This window comes from Seriola lalandi, unplaced genomic scaffold (assembly GCF_002814215.2).
Source record: "Seriola lalandi dorsalis isolate HSWRI2012SDOR001 ecotype SW California unplaced genomic scaffold, Sedor1 jcf7180002054889, whole genome shotgun sequence".
In the NCBI taxonomy this organism is placed as follows: domain Eukaryota; kingdom Metazoa; phylum Chordata; class Actinopteri; order Carangiformes; family Carangidae; genus Seriola; species Seriola lalandi.
In genome coordinates this window covers 655,425-674,493 of record NW_019525441.1, presented here as the reverse complement: position 1 = coordinate 674,493, position 19,069 = coordinate 655,425, and the positions used below count along the sequence as shown (strand labels likewise).

The 19,069-nt window shown below is 39.3% G+C and overlaps 2 protein-coding genes across 2 annotated transcripts; one reads left to right on the top strand and one right to left on the bottom strand.

Annotated features, from left to right (window-relative positions):
- Nucleotides 1–4,596: 4,596 nt before the first annotated feature.
- Nucleotides 4,597–9,980, top strand: mest (mesoderm specific transcript). Its single transcript, XM_023429165.2, has 12 exons — nt 4,597–4,818; nt 5,080–5,270; nt 6,009–6,088; nt 6,187–6,264; nt 6,412–6,548; nt 6,678–6,736; nt 7,240–7,280; nt 7,388–7,458; nt 7,540–7,641; nt 7,784–7,860; nt 8,220–8,283; nt 9,327–9,980. Exons 2-12 carry the CDS (start codon nt 5,117–5,119, stop codon nt 9,442–9,444), a joined length of 981 nt encoding a protein of 326 aa, XP_023284933.1. The 5' UTR covers nt 4,597–4,818; nt 5,080–5,116; the 3' UTR covers nt 9,445–9,980.
- A 30-nt stretch (nt 9,981–10,010) lies between these two features.
- Nucleotides 10,011–18,321, bottom strand: copg2 (COPI coat complex subunit gamma 2). The gene is made up of 24 exons (XM_023429164.2): nt 18,185–18,321; nt 17,544–17,596; nt 17,353–17,433; nt 17,161–17,232; nt 16,963–17,042; nt 16,546–16,621; nt 16,329–16,421; nt 16,108–16,194; nt 15,804–15,961; nt 15,515–15,648; nt 15,222–15,289; nt 14,787–14,975; nt 14,141–14,236; nt 13,483–13,726; nt 13,210–13,285; nt 12,864–12,967; nt 12,542–12,667; nt 12,365–12,433; nt 12,014–12,195; nt 11,728–11,857; nt 11,360–11,457; nt 11,055–11,193; nt 10,682–10,780; nt 10,011–10,429 (listed from the first exon to the last, which is right to left on the bottom strand). Exons 1-24 carry the CDS (start codon nt 18,219–18,221, stop codon nt 10,299–10,301), a joined length of 2,622 nt encoding a protein of 873 aa, XP_023284932.1. The 5' UTR covers nt 18,222–18,321; the 3' UTR covers nt 10,011–10,298.
- Nucleotides 18,322–19,069: the final 748 nt, after the last annotated feature.

Genomic DNA, 19,069 nt, shown 5'->3' with positions numbered 1-19,069 from the left:
AAAAAAAGTCATACGATAGGAAGACATAAAAACGTCATAGTATAGAAAGGCATGAAAAGTCAGAAAACATCATAGTACAGTAAGGCATAAAAAGTCAAGAAATGTCATAGTTTATTAAGGCCTAAAAAGTGAAAAAAACAACATACTATAGTAAGACCTAAAAAGTGAAAAAAACCACATACTATAGTATGGCATAAAAACGTCATAGTACAGTAAGGCATAAAAAGTCAAGAAACGTCATAGTTTATTAAGGCCTAAAAAGTGAAAAAAAACAACATACTATAGTATAGCATAAAAAGTGAAAAAAGTCATAAGATAGTAAGACATAAAAACCTCATAGTAAACAAAGGAATAAAAAGTAAAGAAAACCACATAGTATAGTATGGCATAAAAAGTGAAAAAAAGTCATACGCTAGTAAGACATAAAAACGTCATAGTATAGAAAGGCATAAAAAGTCAAAATAAACCACATAGTATAGTAAGGCCTAAAAAGTGAAAAAAAAAAAGACATAGTATAGTATAGCATAAAAAGTGAAAAAAAAGTCATACGATAGTATGACATAAAAACGTCATAGTATAGAAAGGCATAAAAACTAAAAAAAAAACGACATAGTATAGTAAGGAAAAAAGGGGAAAAACCTCTAGTACAGTAAGACTTAAAAAGTGGAAAAAAACGACATACTATAGTATGGCATAAAAGCGTCATAGTATAGTATGGCATAAAAAGTCAAAAAACGTCATAGTACAGTAAGGCAAAAAAAGTCAAGAAACGTCATAGTTTATTAAGGCCTAAAAAGTACAAAAAGCCACATAGTAGAGTAAGGCATAAAAGGGAAAAAAAAAAAAACGACATAGTACAGTAAGGCATAAAAAGTCAAGAAACGTCATAGTTTATTAAGGCCTAAAAAGTGAAAACAACAAACTAAAAAACAAACAACATACTATAGTATGTCATAAAAAGTGAAAAAAAGTCATACGATAGTAAGACATAAAAACATCATAGTATAGAAAGGCATAAAAAGTAAAAAAAACGACATAGTATAGTAAGGAAAAAAGGGGGAAAACCTGTAGTACAGTAAGACTTAAAAAGTGAAAAAAAGTAATACGATAGTAAGACATAAAAACGTCATGGTATAGAAAGGCATAAAAAGTAAGAAAAAATGACATAGTATAGTATGGCATAAAAAGTCAAGAAACGTCATAGTTTATTAAGGCATAAAAAGTGAAAAAAAGTCATACGATAGTAAGACATAAAAACGTCATAGTAAACAAAGGCATAAAAAGTGAAAAAAACAACATACTATAGTATAGTATAAAAAGTGAAAAAAACAACATACTATAGTATAGTATAAAAATGTCATTGTATAGAAAGTCATAAAAAGTAAAAAAAAACGACATAGTATAGTAAGGCCTAAAAAGTGAAAAAAAAAAAGACATAGTATAGTATGGCATAAAAAGTGAAAAAAAGTTATACGATAGTAAGACATAAAAACGTCATAGTATAGAAAGGCATAAAAAGTCAAAAAAACGACATAGTATAGTAAGGCCTAAAAAGTGAAAAAAAAAAGACATAGTATAGTATGGCATAAAAAGTCAAGAAACGTCATAGTTTATTAAGGCCTGAAAGTGAAAAAAACAACAAAAAACAACATACTATAGTATGGCATAAAAAGTGAAAAAAAGTCAAACGATAGTTAGACATAAAAACATCATAGTATAGAAAGGCATAAAAAGTCAAAAAAACGACATAGTATTGTAAGGCCTAAAAAGTAAAAAAAAAACGACATAGTATAGTATAGCATAAAAAGTGAAAAAAAAGTCATACGATAATATGACATAAAAACGTCATAGTATAGAAAGGCATAAAAAGTAAAAAAAACCGACATAGTATAGTAAGGAAAAAAGGGGAAAAACCTCTAGTACAGTAAGACTTAAAAATTGGAAAAAAACGACATAGTATAGTATGGCATAAAAACGTCATAGTATAGTATGGCATAAAAATTTCATAGTATAGAGAGGCATGAAAAGTCAAAAAACGTCATAGTACAGTAAGGCATAAAAAGTCAAGAAACGTCATAGTTTATTAAGGCCTGAAAAGTGAAAACAACAAACTAAAAAACAAACAACATACTCTAGTATGTCATAAAAAGTGAAAAAAAGTCATACGATAGTAAGACATAAAAACATCATAGTATAGAAAGGCATAAAAACGTCAAGAAACGTCATAGTTTATTAAGGCATAAAAAGTGAAAAAAAGTCATACGATAGTAAGACATAAAAACGTCATAGTAACCAAAGGCATAAAAAGTGAAAAAAACAACATACTATAGTATGGCATAAAAAGTGAAAAAAAGTTATACGATAGTAAGACATAAAAACGTCATAGTATAGAAAGGCATAAAAAGTCAAAAAAACGACATAGTATTGTAAGGCCTAAAAAGTAAAAAAAAAAACGACATAGTATAGTATAGCATAAAAAGTGAAAAAAAAGTCATACGATAATATGACATAAAAACGTCATAGTATAGAAAGGCATAAAAAGTAAAAAAAACGACATAGTATTGTAAGGCCTAAAAAGTAAAAAAAAAAAGACATAGTATAGTATGGCATAAAAAGTCAAGAAACGTCATAGTTTATTAAGGCCTGAAAGTGAAAAAAACAACAAAAAACAACATACTATAGTATGGCATAAAAAGTGAAAAAAAGTCAAACGATAGTTAGACATAAAAACATCATAGTATAGAAAGGCATAAAAAGTAAAGAAAACCACATAGTATAGTATGGCATAAAAAGTGAAAAAAAGTCATACGATAGTAAGACATAAAAACGACTTAGTACAGTAAGGCATAAAAAGTCAAGAAACGTCATAGTTTATTAAGGAATAAAAAGTGAAAAAAACAACATACGATAGTAAGACATAAAAACGTCATAGTACAGTAAGGCATAAAAACGTCAAGAAACGTCATAGTTTATTAAGGCATAAAAAGTGAAAAAAACAACATACTATAGTATAGCATAAAAAGTGAAAAAAAGTCATACGATAGTAAGACATAAAAACGTCATAGTAAACAAAGGCATAAAAAGTAAAGAAAACCACATAGTATAGTATGGCATAAAAAGTGAAAAAAAGTCATACGATAGTAAGACATAAAAAAGTCATAGTACAGTAAGGCATAAAAAGTCAAGAAACATCATACTTTATTAAGGCCTGAAAGTGAAAAAAACAACATACTATAGTATAGCATAAAAAGTGAAAAAAACAATATACTATAGTATGGCATAAAAAGTGAAAAACCTTCACACTATAGTAAGGCATAAAAATGTCATAGTATAGAAAAGTATAAAAAGTCAAGAAGTCATAGTATAGTAAGGCATAAAAACTGAAAAGACGACATAATATGGTATATATTCTGATATTCAGAACAACATCACCTCATGTGTGATATTGCTTTTATACAACAGTTCTATGAGCGCCATATTAGTTAAATAATCAACAACAGATTATGATTTGTTTGATTATTGTATCATTTATTTGGCTACGCCAACACAAATAGACCTAGTTCTGCAACTGGAGTGGTACTGGACTGTAGCTAAGAAACACAAAAGCATTTTCTTGAACTGCACAGTGCACACTAGCTTGCTACTTTGTCTACATGTTACCTCAGGAATGCGTTTAAGTATCCAGGCTTCTTCCCCTCATCCTCTTCTGACGACCACACATCATTTGATTCAAATGTTATTTCTGGAAATATATTCATCTTTGCAAAGTTTTTTACAATCTAAGATAGATAATGGAACGCTAATTTACTGTTAACAGAACACCTGTGAAGAGGAGTGATACACGTAGTTAAAAGTCCCAGTGCTATTATACACAGCGCTCATGGAATGCCTCTCATCCAATCAAATTACTTGGTCGGAACTACTACCTACGACCAAATCACAGTCGTGCTGATATTCAGTACAACATCACTCCCTCTCCTGTTTTATTGCTTAAATATGACTTCACTCCGCGAATGAGTTCACACAAATATTAGTAGGGACATGTCCCTACCATCCATATGCAAATCTACGCCCTTGTATCGTAGAAGTGTCATCAAGTACAAACGTCATGAAAAACAATATGATAAACACACACACACACACACACACACACACACACACACACACACACACACACACACACACGCCAGAAAATATTAAATGAATAAATAATTAAATAAAAAATTAAAATAAATGGAAGAAAAAAGTAAATAAATATGAATAAAACCTAAAGAAATAAATACATACAATACAAAACTGAAAATAAAAATAAACATACGAAAGCAACAGTAAAACTAATAAATTAAGACAAAAAGTAAAGTTGCCTCATCATTTTAATTTTAGATATAATCTGTATTGAACAGACAAACATGCTTCATAGAAGAGAATATGTTACTGCACATCCAGACCAGCAGAGAGCAGTAAACTTCTCTTCGCTCAGCACTTTATTGCTGTCAATCCTCAAAGATTGTGTATTGCTAAGATGAACCACTCGGTCCTGGCGTCCAGACGCATGACAATAACCGCACCGACCACGTCGCTGAGACTTCCCGGTGTGGGCGGGAAAGCTGGAAGAGAACTTTCGCCTTAACGTCTTGTGTCGATGACGGAATTTGAGAAACTTTAGTGGAACCCGGAAGCAGGAGCGGAGTGGGACGTCTGCAGCTTTGCCTCCTTTCTGCAATCCGCCGTTTCTTTCCGCTCCGCAGGAATTTGCCCTGCAGTAATGGATCGTGAACACAGGGCGAAGGTCTGCTGAAGACAGGTGGCTACATTTCTGTGAGTACTGCAGTCTGACAGCGCAAACATGGAGCAGGATCACAGCTGCGTTTAGTTGTCAGGGGTCATTCTCCCTCTGAAATCGATCATGCACAGATACTGCCTGTAATGTCATGTGTGGAGGAAGGAATATATGCTCATTCCTGTCTGTGATTACGCCTCTATGCATGATCCCTCAGAGAAATAAAGTTAACAGAATGAACCTACCCTTCAGTATTCCTGCTAACTTGTCCTCTTGTTGCGTTTGGCCCCGTCTCTCAGAGTCAGGAATGCGACTCCCCCCACCGCCGTGCTCAAGATGAGGGAGTGGTGGATTCATGTGGGTTTGATCTGCATCCCGCTGGTGGCCGTCTACCTGCACATCCCGCCCCCTCAGCTCTCACCTGCCCTACAGAAGTGGCACAATGCCGGAGAGGTGTTCCACTTCAGAGGCAGGAAGATCTTCTACAGAGGCAAGGCTGCACTTCAGAGTCGTCTTCAACCACAGTAATATTGTGTACTGTGATGTCAAATGTCTGCATAGACTCTCAGTGTTATAGTATTCGCTTGTGAATAAGGCTGCAGATAGTGACTATTTTCATTATTGATTGATTAGTAATCTAACAGTTAATCGTTTTAATTTATACCATGACAAAAATAGAAACAAATGCCAGAGGCTGAGGGTCTTCAAACTGATCAGTTGAGAAAACAGCCATGTAGCTTTAAGTCAAAATGCATAATCTTCATCAGTAGGTTTTTCTGAGCACTTAAAGGGCTTCTCGTTGACTTTGGCTTACAAATGCACCAGATGAAGATCATGTGATATGATCAAAAGCTCCTGCGCAAAATAATATTCCGACCCTGCAGTGTGACTGCTCTCTCAGCTGCTGTTTCCAGGGTAAAGGACACATGAAAAGCAGGATTCAGATACTTGCTTGATCAATTAAGTGATTATTGAAATGGTTGTCAATTAACTGTCACATTGAGTAATTGATTATCTGACTAGTCATCTAAGCCTCATTTGTGACTTTGTAGTTACCCAATCATGCACTTTTTTTCTGTCTTACACACCTTTTCCTCTGGAGTCAGAAATTCGCAATATTCCCGTACCTCCTTGCACCAAGAGTTGTCATGAACATATTTGTCTCTTTTTTCTAACATACATGTATATTTTTATTTTTAATTTTTTGTCTCTTTTCTCCTCCAACCAGACTCCTATGGTGCTCTTGGAAGCTCTGACATTGTCATTCTGCTCCACGGCTTCCCCACCTCCAGCTACGACTGGAACAAGGTCCCCACTGCACGCGCTCAGTAGCTAAATCATTGCACTCAAGTTTTTACAACCTCTTAAACCGTGTGTGTGTGTGTGTTTCTTTTTTTCCCTCATAGATCTGGGAGCCGCTCACACAGCGCTTCCATCGAGTCATTGCCCTGGACTTCCTGGGGTTTGGCTTCAGCGACAAGCCAGTGAGTAAACTTTCTGCTCCCCCTGTAGTTTTTTAACTATGAGAATTCTGTTTTATTTTTATATATTATTAGATTCTTATATTTCCTGCATGATGCTCTGCGTCTGCACCCAACCATTACTCATGTTCTCCTGTTCCTGAATCACAGCGACCACACAGGTACTCCATCTTTGAGCAGGCCAGTGTGGTGGAGGCGCTGGTATCCAACTTGGGTCTGAGCAACCAGCGAGTCAACCTGGTGTCCCACGACTACGGCGACACCGTGGCCCTGGAGCTGCTCTACAGGTGTGTGTGTGTGTGTGTGTGTGTGTGTGTGTGTGTGTGTGTTTATGCAAATTGTCAAAACAGAGTAAATGATGAAGTGCTAACCACCACCGCCCCTTCTCTCTGTGCTGTTTTTCTATGTCCTGCCAGGAGTGACCAAAATCGCACAGGTCACCTGACCTTTAACAGCCTGTGTCTTTCCAACGGAGGTATGGTGTTCTCTGTTTTCTTTGGTCATGTTGTAGTTAACAACTGTAGGGATTTACCGCTCTGTAATCAGTGAGTTAGAAAAAGAATAAATCTTTCTCAACAAGACCTCCATTCAGCCACCATTCTCCAAACAAGCCAAAATCATTTTATTGCACATCAGACTGAAACACCGTCAGTCTGAAGGTGTATGCAGTTCCTGTCATCTCAGGTTGAATTCTTCCTGCTCCGTGTAGCAAAGCAGCTCACTGTGCTGTGTATGAACTGACACTTGAGCACCAAAAAAAAAGTAATTTATCGCCATTTTCTAGATCTAGCGTCTAAATTTTAAGGGGTTTTCTGCTTTTATCTCTTTATTTCACTGCAAATTGGTTTTTCGGACTAGCCGTCTTAAGACTTCAGCTTGTGTTCATTAAATCATTAGTTGCAGCTCCTACACTCAAACCAAGTCTGATTATTATGCTGTGAAGGACACAGGCAGTGCTGACACTTGTATTTCCAACAGGCATATTCCCAGAAACACACTACCCACGGCTGCTGCAGACGGTGAGTCACCTTTTTTTTCTCCCACTTACTTTTCAGCACAGTCATGCACAGTGTAAGATTTTAAGAAGCTGATGAGAGTGAACAGGAATTTGTTTTGTATCCCAAAGCTTCTGAAGGACTCCAGTTTTCTGGCTCCGCTCCTGACTCGTCTCACCAACTATATGATCTTCCAAAAGGGGTAAGCGGGTCCAGAGGCTTGTTCCACAGTGACAGAAACACATGTACCAGTGTGTGAAGTTTGTTTTCTGTTGACTGGCAGGATCGGGGAAGTGTTCGGTCCGTACACGCAGCCCACAGACGCTGAGTTCTGGGACATGTGGACGGGTTTGCGCTACAATGATGGCAACCTAGTTTTGGACAGGTGTGTGTGTGTGTGTGTGTGTGTGTGTGTGTGTGTGTGTGTGTGTGTGTGTGTGTGTGTGTGTGTGTGTCTTTGCTCACTCTGTGTTGCTTGCATCACTGTCCCCCTCTGTGTTCACTCACCTCTGCTTCTGCTTTCTCAGTATTCTCCAGTACATCAACCAGAGATTGAAACACAGAGAGCGGTGGGTGGGTGCGCTCACTTCCACCTTTGTCCCACGTGAGTTGCGTCAGACATTTCCTGATGTGTGTGTGTGTGTGTGTGTGTGTGTCTGTGTGAAGAAATCAGAGGGTGGATTTTGTGTTGGCCATGCACTTCCTTGAGGTGTATTGACCCAGCAGCCTCGGCCAGAGAGCTGCTGATGCTAAGCTGCTTACGCTGCGAGGAGCGGCCTCATAGTCCATCTGTGATCACGAGCTCAGGAGGGAAGTGTGTGTCTGTGTGTGTGTGTGTGTGTGTGTGCGCTACTGACACAGACTTCATGAACAATGCAGCAAATAGGCTTTAGCATTGTCATTGTGAGCATGCTGACATACGCACCCAAGTCTCAGTGTTCCGCCCTCCGTCTTGTTTTGCAGTGCACATGATCTACGGACCCCTGGACCCGGTCAACCCCCATCCTCAGTTCATCCATGTTTACCAGTGAGTGCCCCCTCCTGACTCTTAAACCCCGTTCAGATGATCTGTAATACGCCTCTCCTGACAGATCCTCCTGCAGCTCACTCATTGAGTCTGAAAGAGGACAAAAAAAAAAATCAAATTTCATACATCACTTCACATCTTTGGACTTTAGTTGCATTTACAAATGTCAGATGAGGGCTGTGTAAAAATGTGTTGTTTTTAAAAAAAAAAAAAAAAAAAATCATTATACAAGATGTACGTCAGAAAGTAAATACCTGTAATAGTCATCTTTTCATTTGTATATGGAAATTAGTTTCGGTCCATGTGTTTCATTTTTTTTTTTCTTCTGGTTTCACGTCATGTCATTTCTGACAAATAGCAGTCAAACCTATTTAAGGAAATGAAGCAGCAGATGGCGCGGTGGGGTGGGGGGTGGGGGTTAGGATCTATAAGGTTGAGAGTTCTAACCACAATCAAGGCAAAACTGTGAGAATAAGAAGTGCTTTTTTAGCTTTAAAAAAAAGAAATTCCTTTTTTTAAAACCCACTACTACCAACTTCACTCTAGAGGTTTCACATTTCCCACTGATTTGATGGGAATCTCATTTGATATTTGGTTTATTGAGTCTTCTTCAGGACCTCGAGTCCATGTTTCAATCATCTTTCACACAGTTGGAGTCTTGTTCATTCACATCTGAGTCTTTCCTCTGAGACAAAAAAGCTGCATCGTCTCCTGCACAACTTTGCTCAAAGATAGTTTCTTAGTTTATATCCACCATAGAAAAATGGTCTCACTGGAATAAATGGAAAGTCATGAAATATTTTGATGAAGTACTTTTGACCATTTTAGTAGAAATGTGGATAGAAAATGAAAATGTAGCAAAGATGCCCAGTTAGGTTCGATCCAGGCACATTGTGGCTCTCGGTCATGACCTTAAACAGCTAGGCCATCAGGACAGTTCACAGATCCAACACGATTCCTAATGTTCCAAACACAGCTTTGCTCTTGTGCCTTTTGTGCACTAATGATCTTGTTTATCTAAAGCATGCACCTTGCCCCTGCAGGCAGCTGGTCCAGAGGTCGACAGTCACCATTTTGGATGAACACATCAGTCACTACCCTCAGCTGGAGGATCCCACTGGCTTCCTCAATGCATATTTCAATTTTATTCACTCTTTCTGACGGGAAATGCAACAGCCATGTTCAAGAATGATGCTAAAACCTGTTCAAGCTGAGTGTACCAAAGTGATAAATGATCACGTGGTGGATAACACTCTCCTGATGATTGTAACCAGGAGAAACGCTGCTTTAAACTGAGATTTAATCACAACTGATGGGTTACTTTACCAGCATTAATCTCTGAGATGTCAGGTCCCATCACAGACATAAAATCTGAGCTAAAAAAAAACAACAAAAAAAAAAAAAGATCGATCAATTGTACTTAATGCAACTGAATGACTAATCTGATGGTGAGTGTTCAATTATAAACCCTACGAGGAAGCATGATACTGTAAGTTCAGTTTGATTGTGTGACATTTGAACTTATCTGTGGGACACTGTTTTGATTCCCTCTGTTTCCTGGTGTTTGTTTTGTCCTGCAATCAGCTGCATTCTGAATGAATTTTGATATGATTTTCTACATGTCTCTTGATGTTCATGAAAAAACTAAATGTCAACTTTTCTTCAAATAAAACTAGTTTTGTACAAAAAAAAAAAAAGTCTTTTTTTATGACACAAATGGGACATGGTGTGTTTTGACAGTCAGGACTTTATTGTAGATTTGACAGAAGAAAATGCTTACCGCGAAGGGTGAGGACCAGAAGACAGTATAAAGAAAACAGCGGAAACACTTCAGTTTATATGCTAGAAATAATAAAACATTTGTTGGTTTTCAAGTTGGATGGTGTCAGTGTAATAATTACAAAAGCATTACACGTGTAATTTTAGAGCTGTGAAAGTGACATTTCAGACAGTTTATCGTGCAGAGATAACATGTCTCGCTGTTGCGATCAGCACAGAGTTGCACTGTGAGCACGTTAACCCACAGAGGCCAGGATGACGTCAACAACGTTCTCCTCTCCGCTGCGAACCGTCACCTGCATGGTGACGCCGTCGGCCAGCGCCAGGCGGGCACGAACCAGCACGTCGTGACCCCCACGAAACACACCTGAGAAGAGAGGGAGAGAGAGCTGTTGACCAATCATATCACACCTTCAGTCAGCAGGCATGTCAGTTACAAAGGTATTTTTAAATGCAGTCTGGACATAGGGCATATGTTTTATCAGACAGGTATCAAAATGAGAGAATATGTTCTTAAACCACTAAAATCAATCTATTTGTAGTAATGTATGTAGTACTGGTGATATGAAAAAAAGCCTTTTTAGACCAAAGAGTGACCATCCTGACATCCAACACCCACCAGCGAGGAAGAGGACGTGCGAGTTCTTGTTTTCTGGAACTTTGTCTGAGCGCTCACATGGCTGCATTCCCAGGAAGCTGATGATGTTACCCACCGCCTCTGTACATGAAAAACACAGGTTAGTCACCGAACGCTGACATTCCTTGACATGCTGTGTTAAATCTCTGGAAGCAGTTATTTGCAAAAATATACACAAAAAGTACTGAAACTTCAGACTTGAGTCCAGTTTGTGAATGAAAAGTTAATGCTGAACATTCAATACAAGTAGTGAGCAAACATGCATCTATTTGAAGAAATACACCTCAGTACTTTCACCTTTATTTTGAATTAAGTGCATTAGAAATTTCAGCCTAAATTTTGGACTTGTGCGTACCGTCTAGAGTCCGTACAGACGCGAGGGCAAAGGTTTCTTCCTTCTCAAATTCATCTCCCACTTCTTCCCACGCTGCTCCAAAGTTTGGTTTCAAAACTTTCTGGATGTGGTCTGCGACTGTCACCTCCAGATCCTCCAGCTGAAGAGGAACAGAGGACAAGAAACGCATAAAAAGATAGAAAGATCGAGAGTTGGAGATAAGTGTCAAACAACATAGACAAACAAAAGAATAAGATCATTTACATTGATGAAAACACACAAAGCTCCTTGTTTTGAGAGATTGTAAATGTGCTGCGACCACATACCACATATTCATCGTCATAACCGTCATCGTCAGGCTCTCCTGTGTTGGGGTCGCAGTCCCTGACAAGGTACTTCATAGTGCAGCTGAATGTACAAGACACTGTGGACAGACGGGGCGCATCAACAATCTTCATCCTCACTGAGCTCTTCTTCACTTTGCTTATTCAGAAACACATTTTCTCCTCAAAACCTATTATTTTGGACCTTGTACATGTATCACAAATAACAATGTTTGCAGCTTCTGGTGACTTTGATTTTCCTGTTGTTGATCTAAATGTTATGAACTCTCAGTCTCTTTAAGCAGCAACAGGAAAATCCTGTTTTTTCTGTCACTGCCTCAGTAAGTCCCACAATGCCCCATCGGTCTTACCAGCAGTGGGGTCATCATCAGGCAGCCGGACCAGAGTGTAGCAGGAACCGGGCTGACTGTAGGGGAGGCTGGCAGCTGGGATGTAGTGTATCACCTCGTAGGACTCAGATGGTTCCATCTGCACTATGACCTGACACAAAGCACCACATGTTACATTCACAACTGAAATCCCGACACACCAATACAAAAAGTAAATTATAAGAGCGTATCTAACTGAATCTCCATGAAAAAAACAAGTTCATGAAATAAAAGTGATCATGAAACTGAGCAGTAACACTGCTGGTACCTTCTGCAAGAGCTGGTCATTCAGAGTGTTTGTGCAGTCGAACTGGAACACCATGTGCCTGGCGAAGGTGTGTTTGACGCAGCGCACCACATATTCTGTCTCAGCCTCCGTCAGCTGCACCGGCTCTGAAGACTTGAACAGCGGGCCGAGACCCTGGAACTCTGGGATGGATGCCAGTTGTTCTGTCCGAGGGACGAAAAGCAGAGACAGATTAAAACAAAGACAAGGCAGGCTCTTTATTCATTATATCTAATCAAGCCAATACACTGTGTACAAAAGCAAATATCAGTCTCTAACTGCATCATGCACGTCTTGAACGCCATGAAGGACAGATTGTTTTTACAATCATACCCTGATAAATGTCCTGGCGTGAGGGGGCCAACTTTTCTGGCAGTTTGCTGGTAGCAACAGGGGCAATTTCTGGAAGAAAAAAAAAAAAAACATTAACAGACACTCCTTAACTCTGAATCCTGACCATAATAGTTTTTCAGTTGAGTACAAAAATCATGAGAAACCCAGTGTTTGTACCCGTCTTCTGTTCTGTGATGGGAGTGGTGACCAGAGGGACAGACTTCATGTCGAAAGGTTTCTCCGAGGGCTCCAGGGTATACTGGTGGAGGGACTTCTCCAGGCCGGGGATAGAGACAGACAGACCTGAGAGCAAAACACAGAAGAAGAGACTTTAATGCTCAACATTTTTGCTGTGCTTGTCGAGGTTTTGCCCTGTGAGCTGCCTGGCAGGAGCCCAATCAAGGCACTCTTAGCACATATGGCTCAGGAATTTTTCCAACCAAAATCAATTACTGTGTGTGTGTGTATGTGTGTGTGCGTGCGTGCGTGTGTGTCTTACCGTTGAAGATGTAGGCAGCATTCAGAGCCTTCTGCTTCTGTTGGAGCACATTCATGTAGAAAGTAGCTCTGTCACGCACCTCATCATCACTGTCCATCATGCACCTGTAAGAACAGACAGATGTTAAAGGTATACTACACCACATATTCAGCAACAGAACCTAAAAGTAAATATGTATAAACTCACTAACTTAATGACTTCTAAAGAGTGAGAAAGGTCTAAATTTACCCAGGTCACTCATGGTCATAAAATAAATGGTTTAGTCAATGTGTTTTTTCCAAATAAAGTGAAGGATTGCAGCCACACATGAAAGGAAAAAACACAACCAATGAAAGTAAATGAATACCTCTGCATAAGAACCAGGACACTTGGCAGCAGATCATCATTCTGAGCTCCAAATTTAGCCAAAGCGCTGACCGCAGCTGAGGGTGGAAGGAGAAACAAACACATATTTATGAACTAGTAAACTGGTTGTCATGTAACTGCATAATATGTTGCTTAAGTAAGAGGCATGCAGACATAAGAGTCTCAGCATGGATATTGAAGATCAGCATCTGGAGTTGCCAAAGGTTAAGATACACGAAATTCTGGAGGTGCTGGCTTCCTCAGTCGGTCTCACCTGCACGAACAGCCTCGCTCTCCAGCACCACGCGGTTGAAGATGAAGCGGATGTATTTGGAGGGCTGCGGTGTGCGTGGACCCTCTTTGCCTAGGAGGTGCAGGATCTTGGTGGCCAACACAGTGTGCTCGCAGTCCTCGATGAACTCGCACAGGTGGGCCAAGCCCGTCTCTTTGCTCTCTGGGTTCTCCTCAATGATGCTGATGATACAATCCACGATGGCCCGCTTGTACTCAAAACCGCCCTGCAGGGAGACGAGAGACGGTCACTGTGAGGCCTGTGCTCAACTTAGAAGTGAACACACAACTGCAACATAAACTGTAGGCTTTAACTTAAGTAATAGTCATCAGAACACTGATCTACTGGGCCAGATAAAAAGCCCAAACCACCAATATCAGTGGACAAACTGATAATAACCAAGCATTATCCATCCACATACCTATGTGTGGTAATTTTAACTTGTATTTAACTTTCAATAAACACTCATTTTCTTGCACTATAAATAATTATAATACCAACTATTTAATGAATCATATGAAAAAAAACAGCATTTACAGCAAGTTTTCTGTGCAGCTAATGATATCATCAAGGAAGGTCCCTCGCAGGGCAAAGACCAAAGAGTGAAGGATAGTCAGTGTTCTGTTAATGATCAACTTACATCATCTCTGAGCATGTTAGACAAGAAGTTCATCATGACGCTGTGCTTCCTGGGATACTTCTGACACAGAGCGCTGATGGCCTGCACCACCACCACCTGAAGTAAACAAGTATCAGGGACAGATTCAGGATGACAGACAACACAACAGTAATAACAGGATTTAAAAATGGGGACAAAGCATTGAAATTCATTTTCGAAATTAATCTTTCCTGGCCACAGAAGTGGAAATCCAAAGGGATAAAAAAAAAAAAATAAAATAAAAAATACTCTCAATACATTCTCAATTTCAACAAATATTGTATTACAAAACCAGTACAACATTCAGGCGTGGTTTAACTAAGGCGTTTTTAACTTAAAGTTCTGCCTGGTTTTCCTTTCTAAAAGTGCATTTGATAGCTTTTCATACATAAAGAAAGCTTAATTGTTTATCTGTTTCTTGCTCAGTGGAAGTCAGAGGTTGGACTCGATTACAGATCACAGATCATAGATCATAGGATTTTGAAGTCCCAATTGAGGACATTTCAGCAGGTAACATAATGGCTTAGGTCAGATCTTTCTATTCATTATTGACCCCCTTGTGTCTGGATTTTGTTGTTCTTTGTTTTCAAATACAGGATAAAACAAGACTAAAACAAAAATGTCAGACCTTGAACTCGTCTGAGATCTCAGAAACAAATGAGGAGATCTGCTTCATGAGTCGGTCCACGCTGCTCTCACTGCCGGTCTTGAGCAGAGTGGTGATGGCTAGTGTGGCAATGCTACGGTTCGAGTCAGTGATCAGGTTCTCCAGGTCCAGATTGCAGGCTGTGACGGCTGAAGGATGCTTCATCGCCACCTGGTGGACACAAAGGAAGTGTCAGTATAGTGCTCGAGGTATCATTATTCATCTTTTACTTTGTTTTGAAGTATAAACAGTGCTCTGTCAGCAAAGGTAAAAAATAAATTACTGCAATGCACTTTCAGTCATGTCTTAAGTTATTAGCTGAGTAAGAATAAAGGTCTTTTATGTGATATTGCTTTAACACATGTGCAACAACTGAATAACAAGCCATGTAGAGAAGGGATGGGGAGGGTCCTGTACCTTGTTGAGGGTCCTGACTGCAGCGTATCGCAAAGCAGCTTTAGGAGAACTGCAGAAGAGCTGTAGCACTGCAGGAGGACACACACATTAACAATTACATTCATAAACATGTAATGAGAAGAGTAGCTCAAAATCATTCATCAAACATCATTGAATTCTGTCAGCACAGCACATCCTGCTGACGCCAAAATGAATCTAAGAATAAACAAGGTATGCTCTGAATCAACAATACAGAGAGACGGCGCAAAATAAATGGAGAAAGAGAGTGAATGTGATGTGAGTAAACTACTGACCTGACACAGCAGGGGCCAGCTCTCTGGCAGTACAGTTGGGCATATGGACAATGGCAGAAGCAGCCTCATACACCACCATCTCATTCTTGTTCCTCAGGCAGCTCTCAATGAAGTCAAACAAGGGGCTGTCATGACTGTAAACATGAAGATAATATACAATGCTGTCAACAGCCTCACAATATGCCTATAATACTATATATGATAACAAATAACACATCACTCAGGAATCAGCTGTTCTATACAACTACACAGATGTCCCTGTGTGTCGAACCACTTCAGGTCTACTCACCCTCCCTCTGTCTCATCCAGCAGTTTGCTGGCGATCCGGATGAGCATGCAATAGGCGAAAGGAGACTTGAGACCAGACTTGGTGAACTTGTTAAGCATCTTGGTGACAGCAAGACGGTCATTCTTCCTGAGGTGATACAACAGGCCCAGGGCATGGTACTGGAGAACAGGACACACACAAACAACAACAATGATATCAAACTATATTAGTTCAATCTGAACCAACTGACATGTTCAATTTATGAATACTTAGTGTGATGCAAAAAAATTTTTTTTTTGTCTTCATGTGTGTTTGTCCTACCCACCTGGACCATGATATTGTCACTGGAAGCAGCTTCCTGGGCTTCATTCACCCAGCGCTTCACCACATCATAGCTCATCTTCACCATGTGCTATACACATACAAACAGAAAAGATCACTAGCAAGAATACATTGGTATACAGTTACACAGTAGTAGTAGTAGTTCATATTAATCACATGACAACAACATTTTCAAGTAAAATCTGATACTGTTCCATGTCTTACCAATGAGGAGACCAGGGCAGAACTGGACACACTGGGCACTTTGTCAACAATAGCCTGCTTCATGTACCTCTCAATAGCCTGCAGCATGGTGGTCTGTGGGGAAGATGGGGAAAATGTAGTAAGTACAGTTGGAGAATATAACGGGTATTTTTTTTGTATGTCATGGCAAAGTGAAGGAAGAGGTGGGGGCAGATTACAAAGATGAAGCAGCACTCACATCTGTAATCCTGCAGAGGGCTCTGATGGCAGGTCCTCGGTACACATCTTCCTTCCCTGTCATGTCCTTGGTCAGGCTGTAAAATACCACGTGATAAAAAGCTAAGACACTGTGACCTCAAAAGAAAAGTGGACACATTGCAACCCTTACAAAACACATTTACAAATACTTGCTCTCCTCTGTGCTTATTTAAAATAGTCAAACACATCTTTCCTTTATAACAGATTTCACAATAAAAATAATCAAATTTTTTATCCATCCAGATCTGTAACTTTATGTATCCTGGAGTTACTGGGTGATAACAGCTGTACTATAACAACAGATATTAATAAGCTGCAGAGTGCTTCAGACACTTCCTAGGTGAAATATCACTGTCTTCTTGCATGTGATACTCCATAGCCATGTCATGGTACAAACCTGCTGGTGACAATGATGACATCCTCAGAGATGTTGGCCATCTCTTTGATGGTAAGGTAGCACATCCTCCTCAGGGTTTGCTGAGATGAAAGAGAGTATACCTTTTATATATTTGCATTTCAACAATACATGCTGACTATGCTGCTTGGGCTAAAATGGAATCAAATTTTTTTTTAAATAAAATCAGCATTTTCTTACATCATTGGACTGAAAGAGCCTTGTCATGGCAAAGAAGGCCTCGGTAGCCTCTGTGGTCCCGAAATGCTCCCCCTGAATGAACAAAGACATGGAAGTGAGAGAGAGTTAAGATGTTAACATGGGTGGACAGACATCAAATCAAAACATGCCAATAAAGAGCTACATTATGTTTTTGTCAATCGACTTTTGTACCTGATTGAGGAGGTAGATAATCTTGGTGAGAATGTGGAGGCATCTCCTTGGGTTGATAGGTGTCTCATTGAAAATGCGTGCCTGTGATTAAGAAATGTCACCTTATTTCATTTCAGTGGATTATTTCTTTGGATACTTTTTGCCTTATATGTGAAAAACGTGTGTTAAGCAAAACCAGGTGAAAACTTTACCTCTTGCAACACGGCACTCTTCTCCAGGTGTTGGAAAGGGTTCGACCCACTTCCTAAAAGTCAAACCAGTGGGGTCAGAAGTCTGTGCAATCAACCATTATCCTCTTTTGCTGAATTTTATTTAAACCCAACACACACACTACTTAAACTACATACATTTAACGGAATTCAATTCAAATAATCATAGAATGAACTAGAAATAACACACGCACACTTAAAGCCAGATCTCAACTCATTTGAAGCAACAATCTCAACAGAGGCTGAGTTTAATGTCGCAGCACACATATTTAATAACTCGTTAATTATCATCACAGCATCCAGCTGGCACTGCCGAGCCTGTGATGCTAGTATGGCTAGCTAAGGCTGAACATTAACGGAGTCACATTAGTGATTTGATGTCAGTAATTTAATTGCAACTGCACCTCAGTTTACAACCGACCTAAATACATATAAACATGTACATATAAATTGTCTTTCAAGTCGCGGTTACCAGTCAGGTTAATTTATCCTAGCTAATAAGCTAACAGGCTAGCACCGCGTTAGCTTTCAAAGCGAACAAGATCTTGTCAGCCCAGAAACGATTTCATTTTTCAAGCGTTTACAGTATCTAAAGTAAAATAATAACAACTTTCCAATCTTACCAGACTCCTCGTCCTTCTTGTCAAACTTTTTAATCATGATTTCGGAATGAAACTGACGGATGAGGGCAGAAGATGCTCTCAGCCTCGGTCATATGAAATGCTACTTCCACGTAGCCGAAGTGAAAACTCTTCCTGTTGCAACGTCCACGTCGACGGAACTACGTCAGAACCATTCACTATCAGGACCGGCAGGGGGCGCCGCTGCTACATAATCCATTTACCTTTACAGATGGGTAGTAAGACTTCTATTAGAATTTATAGCAATTGTTAAAACGTCCTTTTATTCTGTTTATTCAAGTTGAGCTAAACAGGGTCGCTACAGAACACTATTTTATCGAAAGCCAACTTGTGGTGGACAGTATGGGCATGGGGAGTTGGGAGGACAAAAATAAGCACTTAGCTTATTAACATTGCAAATCGACAAACAGTGCAAATCGACAAACTGACTCAAAACTGTGATATGGATGAAATATAAAGATTATTTTTTTTGACGTTTTACACGAGACCAGCAAGGTGACCTGTTGCACTACACACCTGCAGATATGCTTCACAACTTGGGGTGTAATTATCACACATGAGCACAAGATGGCGACATTGGTCTCTTATATGAGGCACGTGAACTCTTTAACCCCAAACCCTAAAGCTTCTTTAGCCTGATTTGTTTGAAATTTTTTTTGTTAAATGTATTTTTAATGGTAATACTAACACGAATTCTAGCATGGGTCTTACATTAAATGTGATTATTAAAGAAAAGTGACCAAGATATGTACTAACTGGTATATTTAGCAAATGAAAAGAAACTTGTCAGTTCTCTCTGGTGGGCAGAGTATGTAATGGCAGTACTTTCCAAACTACCTATGAAGTCCATGGCTTAAACATATGATT